At 49.7% G+C, this 17,688-nt stretch overlaps 1 protein-coding gene across 1 annotated transcript in view; it reads left to right on the plus strand.

Annotated features, from left to right (window-relative positions):
• Window positions 1-17,688, plus strand: part of UBR4 (ubiquitin protein ligase E3 component n-recognin 4) — a 136,198-nt gene that overhangs the window by 104,462 nt on the left and 14,048 nt on the right. The window contains 14 exon segments of the mRNA XM_047728541.1: window positions 300-409; window positions 1,054-1,195; window positions 1,567-1,648; window positions 1,960-2,133; window positions 4,438-4,559; window positions 5,459-5,656; window positions 6,357-6,437; window positions 9,007-9,094; window positions 9,591-9,718; window positions 10,736-10,843; window positions 11,384-11,503; window positions 12,261-12,451; window positions 12,891-13,064; window positions 13,442-13,541. Coding sequence (XP_047584497.1) covers window positions 300-409; window positions 1,054-1,195; window positions 1,567-1,648; window positions 1,960-2,133; window positions 4,438-4,559; window positions 5,459-5,656; window positions 6,357-6,437; window positions 9,007-9,094; window positions 9,591-9,718; window positions 10,736-10,843; window positions 11,384-11,503; window positions 12,261-12,451; window positions 12,891-13,064; window positions 13,442-13,541 — 1,818 coding nt within the window.

The following is a 17,688-nucleotide window of genomic DNA, read 5'->3' on the forward strand; positions in this document are numbered from 1 at the left end:
TATCCCCAGAATACAGTTAGTAGACATTTGTGCTGAGGAAAGTACTTGCTGGCTTGCTTTCCTAGCTCAGTCATCTTAGGCGTGTTCTCCAGATTCCTTGAAGGAGAAACTTTCCATGAAATTGCGGGGTCCCGAGCAGCCGCAGTTGCATCTGGCATCAGCTGGTGGTTGTCACCTTTGACCTTTCCCTGTTGAGATGCCCAGAGGCCTTCTGAAGGGTGGCAGTGGACTGTGCTCTGCTGGGGGCCTGGCGAGACCGGCTGTCACCCGAGCTGGGGCTTCTCTCCCGTGTCCCACAGGTGCTCTTCACTCCGGCGACGCAGGCCGCACGGCAGGCGGCCTGCACCATCGTGGAAGCTCTCGCCACCATTCCCAGCCGCAAGCAGCAGGTCCTCGACCTCCTTACCAGGTACCGCTCAGGCTTCACCTGGGGTCAGCCTTCCCCATGTTTCCGGGAGAGTCAGTAGGTCAGGGTGACGGAAGGCACATCTGGGCTCCGTACCCATGCCGTGCTGCCTAGAAGAGTACAGGAACAGGAAAGGCCTAGAAGCTGAGTGGCCGCACTGGGAGTGGTAACAGAGCAGCAGTGCCGGCCTCTCACAGTCACGTCACGGAGGTCTAATGAGCATATAAACGTACAGCCCGTGCTGCCATCTTCCACCCTCGCGGTGGCTTAGGCTTGCTGCGGCTGGAGGACTTGTCCGCTGAAGGCAGGGTTGGAAGGCAGTGGTCTTCCGAAGCCCATGCCATCAGCCACTAAACTCTGGCACTCTTGCCCTCTCCCTGAGCCGCTCAAAACCTCTGTTCGCCACCCAGAGAAGCACCGTGCAGTCGGTCCAGAAGGGTGTAGCTGACTGCATCACGCTCCTGTTCGGTGCTCCGGATTGTCCCCACCTGTGGGGAATTCCCGAGGGGGACATTTGGGGTGTTCTCAGGTGCCCAGAAGGAAGGGGGAGCCCAGGACAGCAGAGGACGTGGGTTGGGGGGAGGAGGGGGGGACAGCTGGTATCCCCGGAGCTGTGTTCTCACTGTGCCCTGTGTCTTCCGTGGCAGCTACCTGGACGAGCTGAGCATAGCTGGTGAGTGTGCCGCTGAGTACTTGGCTCTCTACCAGAAACTCATCACTTCCGCCCACTGGAAGGTCTATCTGGCGGCTCGGGGAGTCCTGCCCTACGTGGGCAACCTCATTACCAAGGTAGCCACCCCTGCCCTGAAGAGCCCTTCCCTAGTTCTGCTGTCATCACAGTACCCTGATGCAGATTTCAGGCTACTCCTCTTTGCAGAGAAGAAATACTTGGAAAAAATCGATCTTTTTGGCTGTGTGTGTCATAGGAGATAGCAACCTGCTGGGGTATTGTGGCTGTTCCAAGTCTTTAAGCTATTCCTTAACGTCACTGCTGCTTCCCTCGGCTTCTCAGGAGTTATTCAGGGTTTCAGATCAAGGGGTCTTTGGAATAGAACAGTGACTGTGGAGTGTCCGGTTGCTGTTGTTGGCTCCTGGACCGCAGCTGGAGGGGGCCGAGGTGGTCAGCAGTGCTGTCACTAACTGCTTGTCATCCTGTGTAGGAAATTGCCCGCTTGCTGGCCCTGGAGGAGGCCACCCTGAGCACTGACCTGCAGCAGGGCTACGCCCTCAAAAGTCTTACAGGTAGACGTAGCCACTGTGCCCTTCCTTTAGGTACCCTGGGACTAGTTTGGGGGCTGACCTTAGTTCCTAGGGCACAGAGGTTGACGGTGCCCTCTTGTGTTGACTCAGTACACACGTAAGCTCTGCGTGTCCCTCTTAGGTAGGTTTACGTTTTTGAACAGCTGTTTTCAGTTGAGCAGTTCACTTCCTTGAGTGCCCACTCTATGCTCGGAAATTGCCTTGGAATTGCTCATGACCTTTGGAAGATGTGGACCTTCCTCGCCTTCGTTCTCATTCAGAGCCCTCGCAGCAGCTTTTTCCTGTCCCCACAGGCCTTCTTTCCTCCTTTGTCGAGGTGGAGTCCATCAAAAGACACTTTAAGAGTCGCTTGGTAGGTACCGTGCTGAATGGGTACCTGTGCTTGCGAAAGCTGGTGGTGCAGAGGACAAAGCTGATCGACGAGACCCAGGACATGCTGCTGGAGATGCTGGAGGACATGACGACAGGTAGCACCGCCCAGTGGCCCGGAGCGGGGATGTTGTTCTTGCTGGAGGACAGGGGCAGGCATCTCTCCACATCTGAGGAGGGAGGGTAAACAGCTCTGGTTCTCAGAGCTGTGAAATTCCAGAGCTGGGCTCAGTCTGGTTAGACATTTAATTAATGAATTAATGTATCTATCCAATGTTTTATTTATTTGACGAGGGTGGGGGAGTGTGCAGGCAGTAGGCAGAGGGAGAGGGAGCCTGATGTGGGGCTCTGTCTCAGGACCCTGTGATCATGACCTGAGCTGAAGGTAGTTGCTTAACTGACTCAGCCACCCAGGCATCCCCCATTTAGACATTTTATATAAGCTTATAGAATAGAAGGAACTATGTGTCCTCAGATTAGTGTCTTTTGCTGGTTCTGGAAAATTCTCCACCATCATTTCCTCTGTTGCCTTTGTCCCAGTCTCTCTGTCATCCTTGTAGACCACGCTCTCTCATCTGTCTCTTTACCGCTCCATCACAGGGCTCATCTTATGGTCTCTTTATGCTGACTCTGGAGAGTTTCTTCTGTTCTTTCATTTAGTTTGTTAACTTTTTCTTCACTGTGTTCTTTAGTCTTAAACTGTTGAGTCCTTGTGGTTCTCTCTAGGTTTTTTAGTCTGTTTTTCACGAACACTTCCCTTTGCTCTTGTAGTTGTAAAAGTGGCAAACATTTCTGTGTCTGATAATTCTAAGGCTTGAAATATTTATCCATTTGATTCTGCTGTTTGTTATTCCAGCTCTTGCTTCTGGTGCCTAAATCTTTTTGTATTTTGTGATTTTTGACTGTGAGCTCATGCACTCATGTTTCAAGGGGTTTATCTCTGGAAATTTTTTTTTTTTAATTTTTTGGAAAAATTTGTTTTTATTTTAGAGAGTATGAGCGGGGGAAGGGGACAGAGAGAGAGGCAGACTCCCTGCTCAGTGCCAGAGCCTGACGTGGGGTTTGATCTCAAGACCCTGAGATCATGACCTGAGCTGAGCTGAAACCAAGAGTTGGACACTTAACTCACTAAGCCCCCCAGGCTCCCTCTGTGGAAATTCTTTAGGAGCCAAGCCAAATACAGATTTCTCCAGTGAGGATTTGTGAGTGCTCCTGTGAAGCAGCTCCTAGCACTGCTGTCACAGGGTGGTCTTGAAGGAAGTTCTGAGCTTCAGCTTTCTCAGACCTCGTAGGTAGGATGAATTTTGAGCCACCAACCCCTGTGAAGGGCAGCCTGTTAGTTCTCTCAAGGGAGATATTTTCCCCCTCTACTCAATGCCACATTGTAAGGGAAGAAATTTTGTTTCAGTGACTTACCTGGGGGATATGGAGAGTTATTTCTAGTTGACCCCGGTGACATGGTATAGCTCTTTTGGGGCCTCATACTTTTGTTGGGAGAGAGGTGTTCCCCTTGGATTCTCCACATTGGCCGACCTGGGGCTTTGCATCTAGCTTTCAAATCCTGGCAGGTTGTGGAAACCAAAGCTCAGACACCAGCTTTAGAGTTTTGCTAACCTGCATAGATTCTGAATTTCTCCTGGTTTTTGGTTTTTGATTGATCTTTGCTAGTATGGCAGTTCACTGATAAACATTATTCAATATTTTACATTATTTTTAAGTGATGAGGAGTGAGAGTAGGTCAGGAAGTGTTGTCTGCCACGTTACCAGACACGGAGGCCCTTTTGATGTATTTTCATCATGCCATGCTGAACGCACAGCCCATCATGGGGCTCGATCCCAGGACCCTAAGATCACGACCTGAGCTAAAACCAAGGGTTGGATGCTCAGCCAGCTGAGCCACGCAGGGCCCCCACAGTTGGACCCTTTTGAATCATAGTTCTTCCTTCTCCTGTGACTTGAGATTGTCTCTTTGGCATAGAGAGGGCCATCTACCTAATTGTTTTAAGACTGAAGCTTAAAGTTATAACTTGCCTTTGATTTTCCTGGAGTACAATTAGGATTATTATTTGACACTTTGGAGTACCTGTTTTAGGCAAGGGGATACTAGCTGAATAAAGCGCAGTTCCTTTCCTCGAGGTGATCATTGGAAGAGGAAGCAAGAGTTGTACACAGCTAACTATGATGCACTGTGTTGATTTGGGTGCTGGGGCTTTCAGACGGAATGTGGTCTGAGCATCGAGTCAATCAGCTTCAAGTTTCCAACTGAAATATTGATACTGCCATGGAGGGCATTTGAAAACTGACCAGGAGGAAAGAACCTGTTGGTGACTGTCCCCTTAAAGTCTCATTGTGTGTGTGTGTGAAGCTCTCTCCTAACTGACGTGGCCACTGATTTCTGGCAGGTACAGAATCGGAAACCAAGGCCTTCATGGCTGTGTGCATTGAGACAGCCAAGCGCTACAACCTGGATGACTACCGGACGCCTGTCTTCATCTTCGAGAGGCTCTGCAGCATCATTTATCCTGTAAGCGGGGCTTCTTCCTGTGCCTCCAGGGTTTCTGCATGTGCCATTCTGTTGGGAAGCGTCTCGGTCATGGGCAGTCTGACCAGCTGTCGGCCATTTAGTCAGCATTTTAGAAAGCTCCACTGATGACACAGTCTCCTAATTTTCCTCCTCCTAATGATGGGAAATCTGATGACCTTCCTTCCATAGTCTTACTTCCTAGATTTAAGGTCTAGGTCAGTCTTCTTAAAAATGGGGTCTAACCTCCGATTGCTAAGATCCTGTTGCTTTACCCATTCAGTATGTTATGAAAGACGCAGTATGGAGCTAAAGTGAGAAGAAATCACTCTTCTTTCTTACCATACCTGTGTTTGGTACGTACACACACGCGTGTGTGTGTGTGTTTCCCTCGCCTGGCTATCCAAGAGCATGGCGTGGTTCAAAGACAAGGCTGAAAACCACCAGCATCATCAGTTAATGATGAGAGGTCTTTGGGGTTAGGCGCACCTGAGCTTTATGTAATAGCAGGACCCTCCTCTTGACGTGGGGCTTATCAGTGGCAGTCGTCTGGCTGCGGGTGGGTTAGCATCGCTTGAGGCGAGCAGGAAGGAAGTCCCCTCCCCTTGGCTCAGCACCATGGCTTTGATGCACTGCCCGCGTGCTCATTGTGGCAGGCTTTCTCCTCTCCCACCCTTGAGTTTCAGAGGAAATGCTTGATATTGAAGGCTATTTGAAGTGCATTTGGAGTCCATTCTGAGTTTCCTATTGTTATGTCTTAATGTGTGAGGGGCTGGCTGAGTTTGTGTTTCTCTCAGTGTCCTTGGAACAAAGTAGTGTCGTCTGAATCTGAAAGGTCTCTCCTGTCCTCCTGTGATGTCTTCTGCCGTTCCTGCAAACGTGTCCTTTTCTCTGTCCTTCAGGAGGAGAATGAAGTCACCGAATTCTTCGTGACCTTGGAGAAGGACCCGCAGCAGGAAGACTTCTTACAGGGCAGGATGCCCGGGAACCCGTACAGCAGCGGCGAGCCGGGCGTCGGGCCGCTCATGAGGGACGTAAAGAACAAGATTTGCCAGGACTGTGACTTGGTGGCTCTCCTGGAGGATGACAGTGGGATGGAGGTAACAAGCATAGGACGTTGCCACCATGGCTAAGAACTCGGGCTGGGGTCACATCCAGGTTCCTCCCTACTTAGTAGGCGGTTAACCCTGGGCAGGTGGTTTGCTTCGGCTTCCTTCTTTACAAATGGGGCCAGTGGGTCCCACCTACGTGCCTTACCTGGTCTTAAGGTTAATTACCCATAAAGGGCTCTGCCCAGTGCCTGGCATGCAGTATGCAAATGGTTGGTGGCTCTTGCTTGTCAAGGAGTAGGAGTTTATTATTCTTACTGTTCTGACAGAGACTTCCTAGGGATTCCAAGTTAATTAAGCTCCCTAAAACTAGCGTAGTGGCCCCTGTGAAGATTTCTGGCCCTGTGTCTGGCACCTTGTGGTAGACGACCTCCAGGGTCTGGCCTTGTCACCTAGGGGTGGAAAGCATGTTGGAGAAAATAGAGAATGGTTTTTCCAACGGAGCCTGAGGGGGTCTCTGGGTGGGATCCTGGAGTTCGTGGTTTGGGATAAGGGTGTTTGCTGACTCTGAAATTGTGTCCCAGATTGTGTGTGTTTTGCACACACGTGTAGTTTTTAGAGATGAGGAGTAGATGGGTCCAGAACACAAAAATGATGAGTTATGAACCACTGCTGTCCAGTGCCCTTTGACCTTGAAATGTCCTTGCCTTATAATTATTTGGAATAACCGCTCATCTCCTCTGCTGTTCAGCTTCTAGTGAACAATAAGATCATTAGTTTGGACCTTCCTGTGGCCGAGGTTTACAAGAAGGTCTGGTGTACCACGAATGAGGTATGTGCTTGTTTCCTTGCTTGGAGGTGGGGTTTTACTTTTCTGACTTAAGCGGACTTGTACCAGTAGAAGCCATTGTTAATCATCGCTACCCCGCTGGTGACCGCACTCCCACAGCTGGCCTTCCCTGTTTGTGGTTGTGGAGAAAACCAGTCATCTTGTTCTCCTTTTGAGGCATCCGACGAGAGGTAGAAGAGCTTCAGGGAAGGATGAGCGTTTCTGGCCATGTGTAGTCGGACTGGGCAGTGTCGGAGGAAGCATGTGATGGGGTGTGCTTGCTGTCTTGTACCCTTTATACATGGACACTTCTTGACCGAGACAAACTCTCTGCTTCTGGGGGCCTGCTCACTTAGAACATTTTCCTGTGGCGGCGTCAAGGAGAGAGCATGGTTCCGTGTTACTAGCCGGGGCATTGAGACACAAATAGGCAGTTGTTCTTGAGGAGGGGGAAGGGAAGTGAAGGACACTCGGTGCTCTGGTCCTTTGGCCCCCTCGGTACTATTTGACCTGTCCTAAGGGTCTCAGATACCTCAGATTCCTCCTCCCTCCTCTTTTTTTTTTTTTTTTTTTTTTTTAAGATTTTATTTTTTATTTATTTGACAGAAAGAAATCACAAGTAAGCAAAGAGGCAGGCAGAGAGAGAGGAGGAGGCAGGCTCCCTGCTGAGCAGAAAGCCCGATGCGGGGCTCGAACCCAGGACCTGGGATCATGACCTGAGCCGAAGGCAGCGGCTTAACCCACTGAGCCACCCAGGCGCCCCCTCCCTCCTCTTTCTCTTCCCTTTTTCCTGTTCCTTCCTTTCCTCCTCCTCTGTTTCTTTCCCTTCTTTCTGTTTTCTTCGCATTCCTTTGGTGGGGTAATTTTTAGTCATGAGTCAAACAAGGAACTGAAGTAGGGTGAGCCAGTGTGCCGCTGAAGCACGGTGAACTTTTCTGTGTTTCGTCCCAGTATTTCTGGAGAGTTTAAGACACTACATTGGTAATGTCTGCTAGTACGTTTTGGCCTTCAGTCTGTCACAAGCTTTTGCTTGTTTCCTTCCTGTTCTGCTGCTGTGCTGGGAATCCTGGTCACTTGGTGCTGCTGCTGGTTGGTGGAGGTCCACGTCGAAGGTTGCCCCATCTAGTGATCTTGTCATTGACACTTGAGCATCAACACAGAATGGTACAGATGTGATCCCTGGTACACAAAAAAGAAAGACCAAGCTTGTATGGCTGCCCTTGGATGGTGGCACGGAACCCAAAGAACATCCCCTTTTGAACCACGAGGCAAGGAAGAAGTTGAGGGGCACTGCCTTTCACATTAGGACTCAGTCCACCGATGGGTTCTTCTGGCAAAGTCCAGAGTTTGTGGTACCTTTTTATCAGGGCCTTCATCAACTTGCCTTTTTGCTCCACTCCTCTGTTTCGTGGATCAACAGCCTGTCTCCTTAGCTGCTGGCTAGAGCCCGTTCTGTTTTCCTTTTCTTTTTTAAGATTTCATTTATTTGAGAGAGAGGTGCTCAAGGGAGAGAGAGAAAGCGCACCAGCGGGGAGAGGGGCCGAGGGAGAAGGGGAGAGAGATCTCCGGGAGACTCCATGCTGAGTGGGGAGCCTGACATGGGGTTCAGTCTCACGGTCCTGAGATCATGGCCTGAGTTGAAATCAAGAGTCAGACGTTTAACAGACTGCGCCAGCCAGGCACCCTAAAGCCTATTCTGTTTTCTCTGTCTCTGTTTCTGCCTTTGTTCTCCTGCTGTTCTTTCTGTAAGTTCCCATTGGGCTCCCATAGCTGGGAATACTTCTGCAAGCAGCCTTTCTGACTGGGAGGTTCTCTCCCACAAAGGTTTCCTCTCCTGAAGCTGAGCATGGGGCTTAGGGGCCGGTAACCTGAATTAATGTGGTACCTGCTCTTCAACTTCATTTCTTACAGGGTGACTTCAGACCCGTTTCTTACCTCCAAAATGAGAACGATGTAGATGGGAGAGTGCCTAATTTAGTACCCAGTGTACAGGGACCTGTCACGATCCTCCAGTAAAAAACTCTTTCCTTGTTACGTGGTTACGTGAAGAGCTCAGGCTTGGATTATGCTCTTGCTTTTGATTCCTGAGTCTTGAATCAAAGCTCTTTGATCTGATTGATTTTGCTTGTGCTGATTCTTTGGGAAGTGGTCCCCATTGGTTAGAATTCATGCTCCTGAAGGAGGCACAGGCTTGGAATTAGACTGTGCTTATCATTGGATAACTCTGAAAAAGCTGCTTCAGCTACTGTAAGAGAATGATGTGAAGTGCTGGGTTAGCATAGAACTTAGCACAGAGTGAAACACTCAGTACGTGATAGTGGTTATCGTTGTTATGTACAGTTTTAATGAAATTAAGCAAGATTGTGTTTATAAAATGTTTCACACAACTCCTGGCCCATAGTAGACACTATGTAAAATTAGCTGCTTTTCTTCTACGTGAATTGCAGCACGCTTGGATTCTAGATGTTGTGGTTAAGATCTTGTAGAGAAATAGAAGAACGAGGCCGGGTGTTGAGTCCCTTGCATTTACTGGACCTGTTTACAAGCGTCTTTGTCCACTGCCTCTGCTCAGGGAGAACCCATGAGGATTGTGTACCGCATGCGAGGGCTGTTGGGCGATGCCACCGAGGAGTTTATCGAGTCCCTGGATTCCACTACAGGTAGGCCCTTTCCACAGAGACTGCTGTGCCTTGGGTGGGGGGGCCTGGGGCAGTGAGTGGTTCCCGTCCTGGGATTTAGGGGTATTCTGAACACATTCTCCTCTAGCTCCGACTAGAATTGACGGGAGGTTACTTCTGCAACTGAAGAAAAGTGCAGGCATCTATGACTTGATTCTGATCCCTCGGGAGTTAAAACAACAGACTAGGGATAAAGGGCAGTTAGCAACAGACTTGAGTTCAGATTTATTTTTAGTTTAGATTGTGTGTGTGTGTGTGTTTTGTGGTGGTGGTGGTTGTGGTGCTTGTATTTTCACATACAGTAATTGTAATTGGCTTTAGTCTTGTAGTTTAATATCCAGTTTCGATACTTTCCATTGCTACGCTTTTCTTGGAGATAAGAAAGAGGGAACTAGCTCTCAGCCTGGAAGAGGATTATCTGTTTTCTTTCCATCCTTCCCTTCCCTTCCATTTCTCTTTGGCTTCCCTTCTCCCTCAGATGAAGAAGAAGATGAAGAGGAAGTGTATAAGATGGCTGGGGTGATGGCGCAGTGCGGGGGCCTGGAGTGCATGCTCAACAGACTGGCTGGGATCAAAGATTTCAAGCAGGGACGCCACCTTCTCACCGTGAGTTGGGGGCAACAAGATGGGAGCAGCCCTCTGCTTTGAGAGCAGCCCCTATGGAGAGAAGCTTGTGGCCACTGTGCTGTGTAACTCTAGAGGGCGGCATGGTGCCACAGGCCGTGGCAAGCCAGCCGGGCCTGGCAGCCTCCCTGAGCCCTCTGGGCCCTCGGGTGTCCTGTGTCGTTGGTGTCTCCCACCATCCCCCTCTTCTTGGCTCTCCTCTCCCTACCAGAGCCAGTGCACTGGTGCCTTCAGCCGCGTCTCTTCAGTCACCTGTGGAGCCAGTGCCTGCCTGTTTTTCCTCGCCAAACTGCGCTTGAGTCCATTACTACTGCTGTTGCTTTTAAATTGATGTTCTAGGTAGTTCTTTCATTTTTTTGGTAGGATCTTGCTTGGATCTTCATCTGTCTTCTAAGGAGCAGAGGATCCCAAAGGCACCATAAATATCACACTATTATTTTCGGCTCCGGAAGACATGAGAACGTGTGTTATTATAATCATGTTTTAAGTGACCTATGTGAAGATTTTTAAAAAAGCATTAAAAGAATTAAAATCTGAAAAATGTAAAAAACTTCTCGTATTTTGATAAAAGGAAAGTGTTACTTGAAAAAATAATAAATGATCTATATGGTTCTGAGTTCCCATTGGCCATGAGCTTTGGGACCTTTCTGTTTACTCTTAGAGTCTGAGTTAGTGGTGGAATTTCCTTGAGACAACAGAAGTGTCACCTGTTCCGCTGGGAATCGGTGTCATTGCTATACTTTTAGAGATAGTAGAGACATGCCAAGCCCACGTGGACTGTTGCCAGAGAACATTGCTATTTGAGATGCCAGTCTGGCTGGAGAGCCTCCTCACCTTACTATAGGTCTTCTCAAGAAACACTTTTCCTTACTGTTCCTACAATTCGGGAAGAGTGCCTACTGATTGTACATGACTCCTCTCGGACATTTTTTTCTTGCTTTTCTCCATGTGTTATACTCTTAGACGGCCTCTTGAGTTTTGACCAGCTTTTCTTGGCAGGTGCTTCTGAAATTGTTCAGTTACTGCGTGAAGGTGAAAGTCAACCGACAGCAGCTGGTCAAGCTGGAAATGAACACCTTGAATGTCATGCTGGGGACCCTAAACCTGGTAAGGAGTATGGGCTGCAGATGACAGAGTGAGCCTCAGAAGTTCTGGGTGGAGGAGGGGCATCTCAACTCTGGGCTCAGATCAAATGGGTTTGTGGCCTTTTCAAACCCTTTATCTCTGTCTGGTTGACTGCCCCAAGGCATGGATCATTTAAATTGTCTCTTTTCCTGCTGGCTCACCCCTGTACTGCTGCCAGGACATGCAAGACCTTTCCTCGTCCCTTTCCTGAATTCAGATCAGAGATACGAGGAAGTTAGTCTGTGAAACAGTCCAGACTGCACAGCGTTGGAGAAGTCATACCAGTGTCCTCGGGGCAACCAAGATAGAGATCTGGAACATTATGATTTCATTGTCTGCAAGAGTCCACACACTTATCTCTCAACACACACACACACATACACACACGCACACAGATACACACACACACACACACACATGTCTCTGGCAATAAGGCCAGGAAGGATATTGGTGAGGAGCAAATCCCATCAGCAATGAGTGGTTGTGGTCTTACACTCAGAGTAACTGAGTCTCCTCCTGCAGGCCCTGGTAGCTGAGCAAGAAAGCAAGGACAGTGGTGGTGCAGCTGTGGCCGAGCAGGTGCTTAGCATCATGGAGATCATTCTGGATGAGTCCAACGCCGAGCCCCTGAATGAGGACAAGGTGCGTGGGACCAGTCCATCTGTGTACAGACACTGGGAGCACATACTGTGTCTCATTGCTAGCAGCAGGCTTGTTTGTGTGTCCAGCTGTGTCCCCCAGGAATGATTGGACGTGCTCTGGTCATAGAAATGACAAAGCTCAGCTAATGGTGATGTGATGCATTGAAGTTGTGCATGCATTGAAGTTGAAGTCTGTGGCTTTGAAGGAAACGAAGCTGCTAAGGATATTCTTCGACTCGCAAGCTGCTCATTAATGGAATGCTGGCATGTTCCAGCTGATAGGGCCTTAGCCCAGCCTCTCATTGTCCAGTTGAGTGAACTCCCAGCCCAGAGAAGTAAAAGGAGCTGTTCAATGTTCTGTAGTTGGCTGCTGGCAGAGTCAGGCCGAGAACCTGGGTCTCCAACTTCCCAGTTCAGTGTCTCTCCACTGATTTCACCCTTACCTTCTCCTGGCCCTGATGGTACTCAGTGTTTTGGCTAGAGGTGTGAACAAGTTGAGTGTGAGGCAGCCTGTCTTCTCCTGGGAGAGGGGAAATTGTATTAATATTTTTGACTATCTGAGACTTATGAGTAGAGCCACACAGAAACTTAGAAACTAGTATCAGTAGAACTCACACTGTTCATTATTCTCCAGGAGGTACTGAGACAATTTTTCTAGGGCTGCTTCTGATGGAGGTGGGTGACATCTGGGGTTTAGATACTGGCTGACCAAAATCCTGACCCTGTTTCTGAGCCTTTTGTCCTCTTTTCTGCTGCAGGGCAACCTCCTGCTGACGGGTGACAAAGATCAGCTTGTGATGCTCTTGGACCAGATCAACAGCACCTTCGTTCGCTCCAACCCTAGTGTGCTGCAGGGCTTGCTCCGTATCATCCCGTACCTGTCCTTCGGCGAGGTGGAGAAAATGCAGATCTTGGTGGAGCGGTTCAAGCCATACTGTAGCTTTGACAAGTATGTGCTTGGATTTCAAATGGCCACATGAAGGTCCTCCCCACCACCCTGAGCTAGTTCTGTGAGACTTAGGAGAGGAATCATGATTTCTGTTAGATTTTCGTTTGCTTGTCCCGCCTTTAAGGGGTTCATTGTAAGTGGGGAGTCAGTATGTTGTGTTGACTCAGCAGAGGAGGTGAAGGGACTGGTGAGATGGGACAGGGGCATGACCGGATGGAGAGAGTCATGTGTGCAACAGCATGAAAGCGCGAGAGAACCTTGGGCATGTGGGGGACATAGCAGGTAAGGAGGAGTGACAGGAACCAGATCGGGGGCTGCTTGTGTCATGCCCAGAAGTCTAGACTCGATCCTGTAGACTATTGAAGATCCTTAACCAGGAGGACAACACGATGCACGTGTGTTCTCTCCTTCACACCTGGGGCTCTGCTCTGTGCTCCAGGTACGATGAGGACCACAGTGGCGATGATAAAGTCTTCCTGGACTGCTTCTGTAAGATCGCAGCTGGCATCAAGAACAGCAGCAATGGGCATCAGCTAAAGGATCTAATTCTCCAGAAGGGAATCACCCAGAGTGCGCTGGACTATATGAAAAAGCACATTCCCAGCGCCAAGAAGTAAGAAACAGCTCTGTCAGGGTGGCTACTTTCCTTTCCTCTTCTGGTTCCTTTTCTCCTTCATTGCTGTGGCCTAAAGCTCCACGCAGTCCTCTTTGACCCTCCTTAGGGTCTCCCTCCCCTTCTAGAAACCATCAAGGTGACCACTCAGCCACCGCAGAGTCCTTTGGGGCTGGGAACGGGGTGGGGGCAGCCTAGTGGTTCCTGTTTAGAATACTCACTTCTGTCCGGCTGCCTAGCTGATCTGGGTGATGCTTCGTGATTCTCGAAGGCCCTCTGGAAGGGTCCCCTTTAAAGAAGCCGGAATAGAATCAACAGCTGGTTTCTAGGTAGGTTTTGCTCCTCTGGCCTGCGAATCAGCTGCTTTTCCTTTTCAGTCTGGATGCTGACGTCTGGAAAAAGTTCTTATCTCGCCCAGCCCTGCCCTTCATCTTGAGGCTTCTTCGTGGGCTGGCTGTCCAGCACCCTGCCACCCAGGTGAGTGAGTAGCCAGGGTGCCCATGGACCTTACTCTGGAGGCGGGACATGTATGCTGAAGGAACCACACACTGTGGTCTCATCTGTTGTGGCTGAATGAAGAGAACCGCCTCGATTAGCCTTAGGATGAGATTTCCCCCAGCATGTAAGACCCCTAGAGTAGAGGGGCCTCGCAGAGGTCATCTTTCTGGTTCAGCTCTGTGTGGAGAGGAGTAAGCTATAGTGACTGACTTCATCTTTGACTCTTTCTTACGTGAGGCTTTATTATCCCATGGGTCAGCTGAGCAGCAGTGCAGCTGAAGGTGTGGGAGTGTGAAACAATCGTGATTTCTGGCTGTAGTCGTTGGGGTCATTTGGGACATTTACAGAACCATCACTGCCCTCTTCTGCTCTGCTTCGGGCAGCTGGAAACTTCATTCTCAGAGAGACCCACCATTCCATTCTGCTGCTCATCCCTGATCTATCTCCCTGCACTGAGCGGGAGTATCTGGTATCTCTCATAGATCGGCACTGGCCCAGACAGGCGGCCAAGCTGGAGTTTTTCTAAATTAAACATTTTGAGGTAATTGTAGGTTTACCTGCACTGGTTAAGGAGAAATCCCATGTACCCATTTCTTGATGGTAACGTCGTATGAAGCCATATACAGTATCACAGTTGGGATATTGATACTGATGTAGTCAGGATTCACGACAGTTCGTCATCACAGAGATTCCCCTGTGTTCCCTTTTGTACCCTCATCCACCCCGCCACTGATCCCTGGCAGTTCCTCATCTGCTGTCCGTGGCCGTAATCCTGTCCCTTCAGGAGTGTTACGTCAGACAGCACGGAGCCTTTCGGGCTTGGCTTTTCTCACTCGGCATCGTTCTGGGGGCTCCTGCGGGGTGTGTGACAGTCTGTTCTTTGTGTTGCTCAGTAGCGTCCCGTGCTGTGGGTTCCGCCGGCTGCCCCACCGTTCACCAATTGAAGAACACTGGGCTGTTGCCAGTTTTGGGAAGTCACAAATGAAACTGCCGTGAACATTCACGTGCAGTCGTTTTGTGTACGTGTAGAAGTCTTCATTTCTCTGGGGTAAATGCGTAGGTGTGGAGTTGCTGGGTTGTACGGTGGTGGCGGATTTAATTTTATTAGAAACTGCCAAGCTGGTTTCCAGAGTGGCTGCCCCGTTTTATGTCTCAGAGCAGTATGAGTGAGCTGCTGGCCCTGCGTCGTCACCGGCATTTGGGACGTCACCTAGCCACTTCGATAGGTAGATGGTGATGTCTCACGGCGATTTTAATTTGTATTTCCCTAATGTTTAATGGTGCTGTATGTCTTTCCATGTGCTTTGCGTGTCTTCAGTGACCTGCCTGTGTATATCTTTTGCCTCCATTTTCTTTTTTTTTTTTTTTTTTTTTTTTAAGATTTTATTTATTTGAGAGAGAGACAGTGAGAGAGAGCGTGAGTGAGGACAAGGTCAGAGGGAGAAGCAGACTCCCCGTGGAGCTGGGAGCCCGATGCGGGACTCGATCCCAGGACTCTGGGATCATGACCTGAGCCGAAGGCAGTTGTCCAACCAACCGAGCCACCCAGGCGTCCCTCTTTTGCCCATTTTCTAATTGGATTTTTTTTTTTTTTTGGATACTGAGTTTTGAAAGTCCTCGTGGCTGGTTTTTTTTCTGTGAATGGTGTTCTTCATGGAATGTAATCCCATGTTCTTATTTGGTGATCGGTTCTGATAGCTCATTCCAAAAGTAGGGTAGGGTAGCTTGGCTGTAGGATTCTTACGTCTCTGGTGTTTTAAATTTCTGTTCAGTTCAGTGGGGGCAGTCATAATTAGCACACCTTTGTGGAGGCGATTGTTCTAGCATGGGAGTCACCACATATATTAGTTTCTGTGCTCCTGTCTCATCTGTTTATACGCCAGTGAGTCCAGGAGTGGGGCTGTGATGTGGCCATGCTCAGGTCTGCTGATTTCCAGCCTTCTTTGGAGTTACTAAGTCAGATTACTTTCTTCAGACGAAGACTTTAGTTAGGGAGTCGGTGTTCACTCTTGACCAGCAGCAGCTGTTCGGCGCCTTTTGTGTACCCGTGCCGTGCTAGGCCAAGGCGACACTGGTGACCAGGGTGGTCACAGCCTGTGCTTCTGGGAGCTCACTGGTGGAAGGTAGAGCCATGTACCCGGTGACAAGTGCAGTGGGAAAGGGGCCAAAGAAGGAGGATGCTTTGGAAGAAAGTATGGCATCTGCTAAGGCTTAGGAGCTGAAGGCTGCTGGGAGTGCTCGGGGGTTGGCGGCGGACGGGAACGGCGAGAGCCAACCCTGATACAGCATGGGTCCAGGGCACATTCTCCGAAGAGAGGAGTGTGCGTTTTCTCCTGAGGGCCGTGACCCAGGGCATGAACTGGAAGGAGGGGAGATAACAGATAGGAGAGACAGTTGGTTGCCTTTTATCGTAATCCAGGTAAGAGGTGAGGGCAGCTGAGCTAGCGCGTGAGGTGGACAGCGGGCGGGGCTCAGCGCAGTGTGGGAGGCAGAATGAATGGGATTTGGGGATTGGTTGCACATGAGGGGTGAAGAAGCTGGATGAGTCAAGAACTCTGCTCAGTTTGGGGTTGGGCAACGGGAGTGATGGTGCCCCTGAAGGACATCCTAGGAAGCTCAAAGTAGGGTGCAGGAGGGCTTGTTCCTTTAGACTGCTGATGTGTGTCTGCTCTCCCAGTTAGAGTGTAAGCTTCGGGAGGATCAGGCCTTTGTCTCCCCAGCACCTGATGCACGGCTTCCTGTGGATGTGTGCACATGCACGCACACAGCGACCACCCAGCGAGAGGCGGTCGGGGTGCTTGTGCAGGGGTTCCCTAGACCATTGTGCTGTGGGCTCAGAGTTTACGAGCAGGAGACAGGAGGTGACCTGTAGTTTTGCTGAGGTGCAGGTTGGAAGCGTACCTGCTATGGGGGCAGGTTTATAAGCCGCGAATGATCTTAGTTGAGTGCTGAGCTTTCTATTCGGTTCTATTGTTTGCCGTTTATTGTCAAATCTGTACGGTAGTCCGTTAATATACTTACGCAGGGGGTGGGGGGATTTTGGTGGAACAGTGCTCCTTCTCCACTCACCCGGAGAGCTTTGTCGAACCTGCCCTGGTTTCCATGTTCTGTTCTCCCGCCCGTGTCAGTGACATGGTGCAGTCATGCAGTGATTGTCAGCCTTCTCAAGCACAGGGGTTTCGGGATGATAACTATTTGTTTTTAAGATTTTATTTATTTTGTCAGAGTGGGGGAGAGAGAGAGAGGTAGGCAGAGAGAGAAGCAGGTAGAGGGAGAAACAGATTCCCCGCTGAGCAGGGAGCCATATGCAGGACTCAACCCCAGGACTCTGGGATCATGACCTGAGCGAAAGGCAGATGCTTAACCAGTTGAGCTACCCAGGTGTCCCTGGTGATAGCTGTTTTTTATAAAGTGTCTTCTTATCCCCACTCCCACTTGTAGCTGTATCTCTAACATCCCTAGGTTGAGAAAATCCTGTGTTCCTGGGTTTGGTGGACACAGGGCTCCCAGAGGAAGAACTTAGCATAGTCCCTATGAATGTCAAGGTCTGCTCTGCTCGGGTCCCTGAGCCCACCACGCAGGCCTCGTTGGGTGCTGCTGCTGTAGGGAATCTTACCTGAGCCCCTTTCTCTCTCAGTGTGCTGGGTGCTTTACATCTAAATATTTGTGACTAATTTTTAATCTTCACTGCAACCGTGACATTATCCTTTTTATTTTATTTTTTATTTTTTTAAAGATTTTATTTACTTACTTGCTAGAGACACAGCAAGAGGAACACTAGCAGGGGGAGTGTGGGAGAAAGAACCAGGCTTTCTGCTGAGCAGGGAGCCTGACGCGGGGCTCCATGCCTGGATCCTGTGATCACCACCTGAGCTGGAGGCAGCCGCTTAACGGCTGAGCCACCCAGGCGCCCCATCCTCTTTTTTTTTTTTTTTTTTTTAAGATTTTGTTTATTTGGGGGGGAGGGGGCGACAAGCCAGAGGAGAGGCAGAGAGAGAGGGAGAAGCAGACGCCCTGTTAAGTAGGGAGCCTGATGAGGGACTCGATCCCAGGACCCCAGGATCATGACGTGAGCTGAAGGCAGATGCTTAACTGAGCCACCCAGGTGTCCCCATTATCCCCATTT

Source organism: Lutra lutra, chromosome 4 (assembly GCF_902655055.1).
Source record: "Lutra lutra chromosome 4, mLutLut1.2, whole genome shotgun sequence".
Lineage (NCBI taxonomy): Eukaryota > Metazoa > Chordata > Mammalia > Carnivora > Mustelidae > Lutra > Lutra lutra.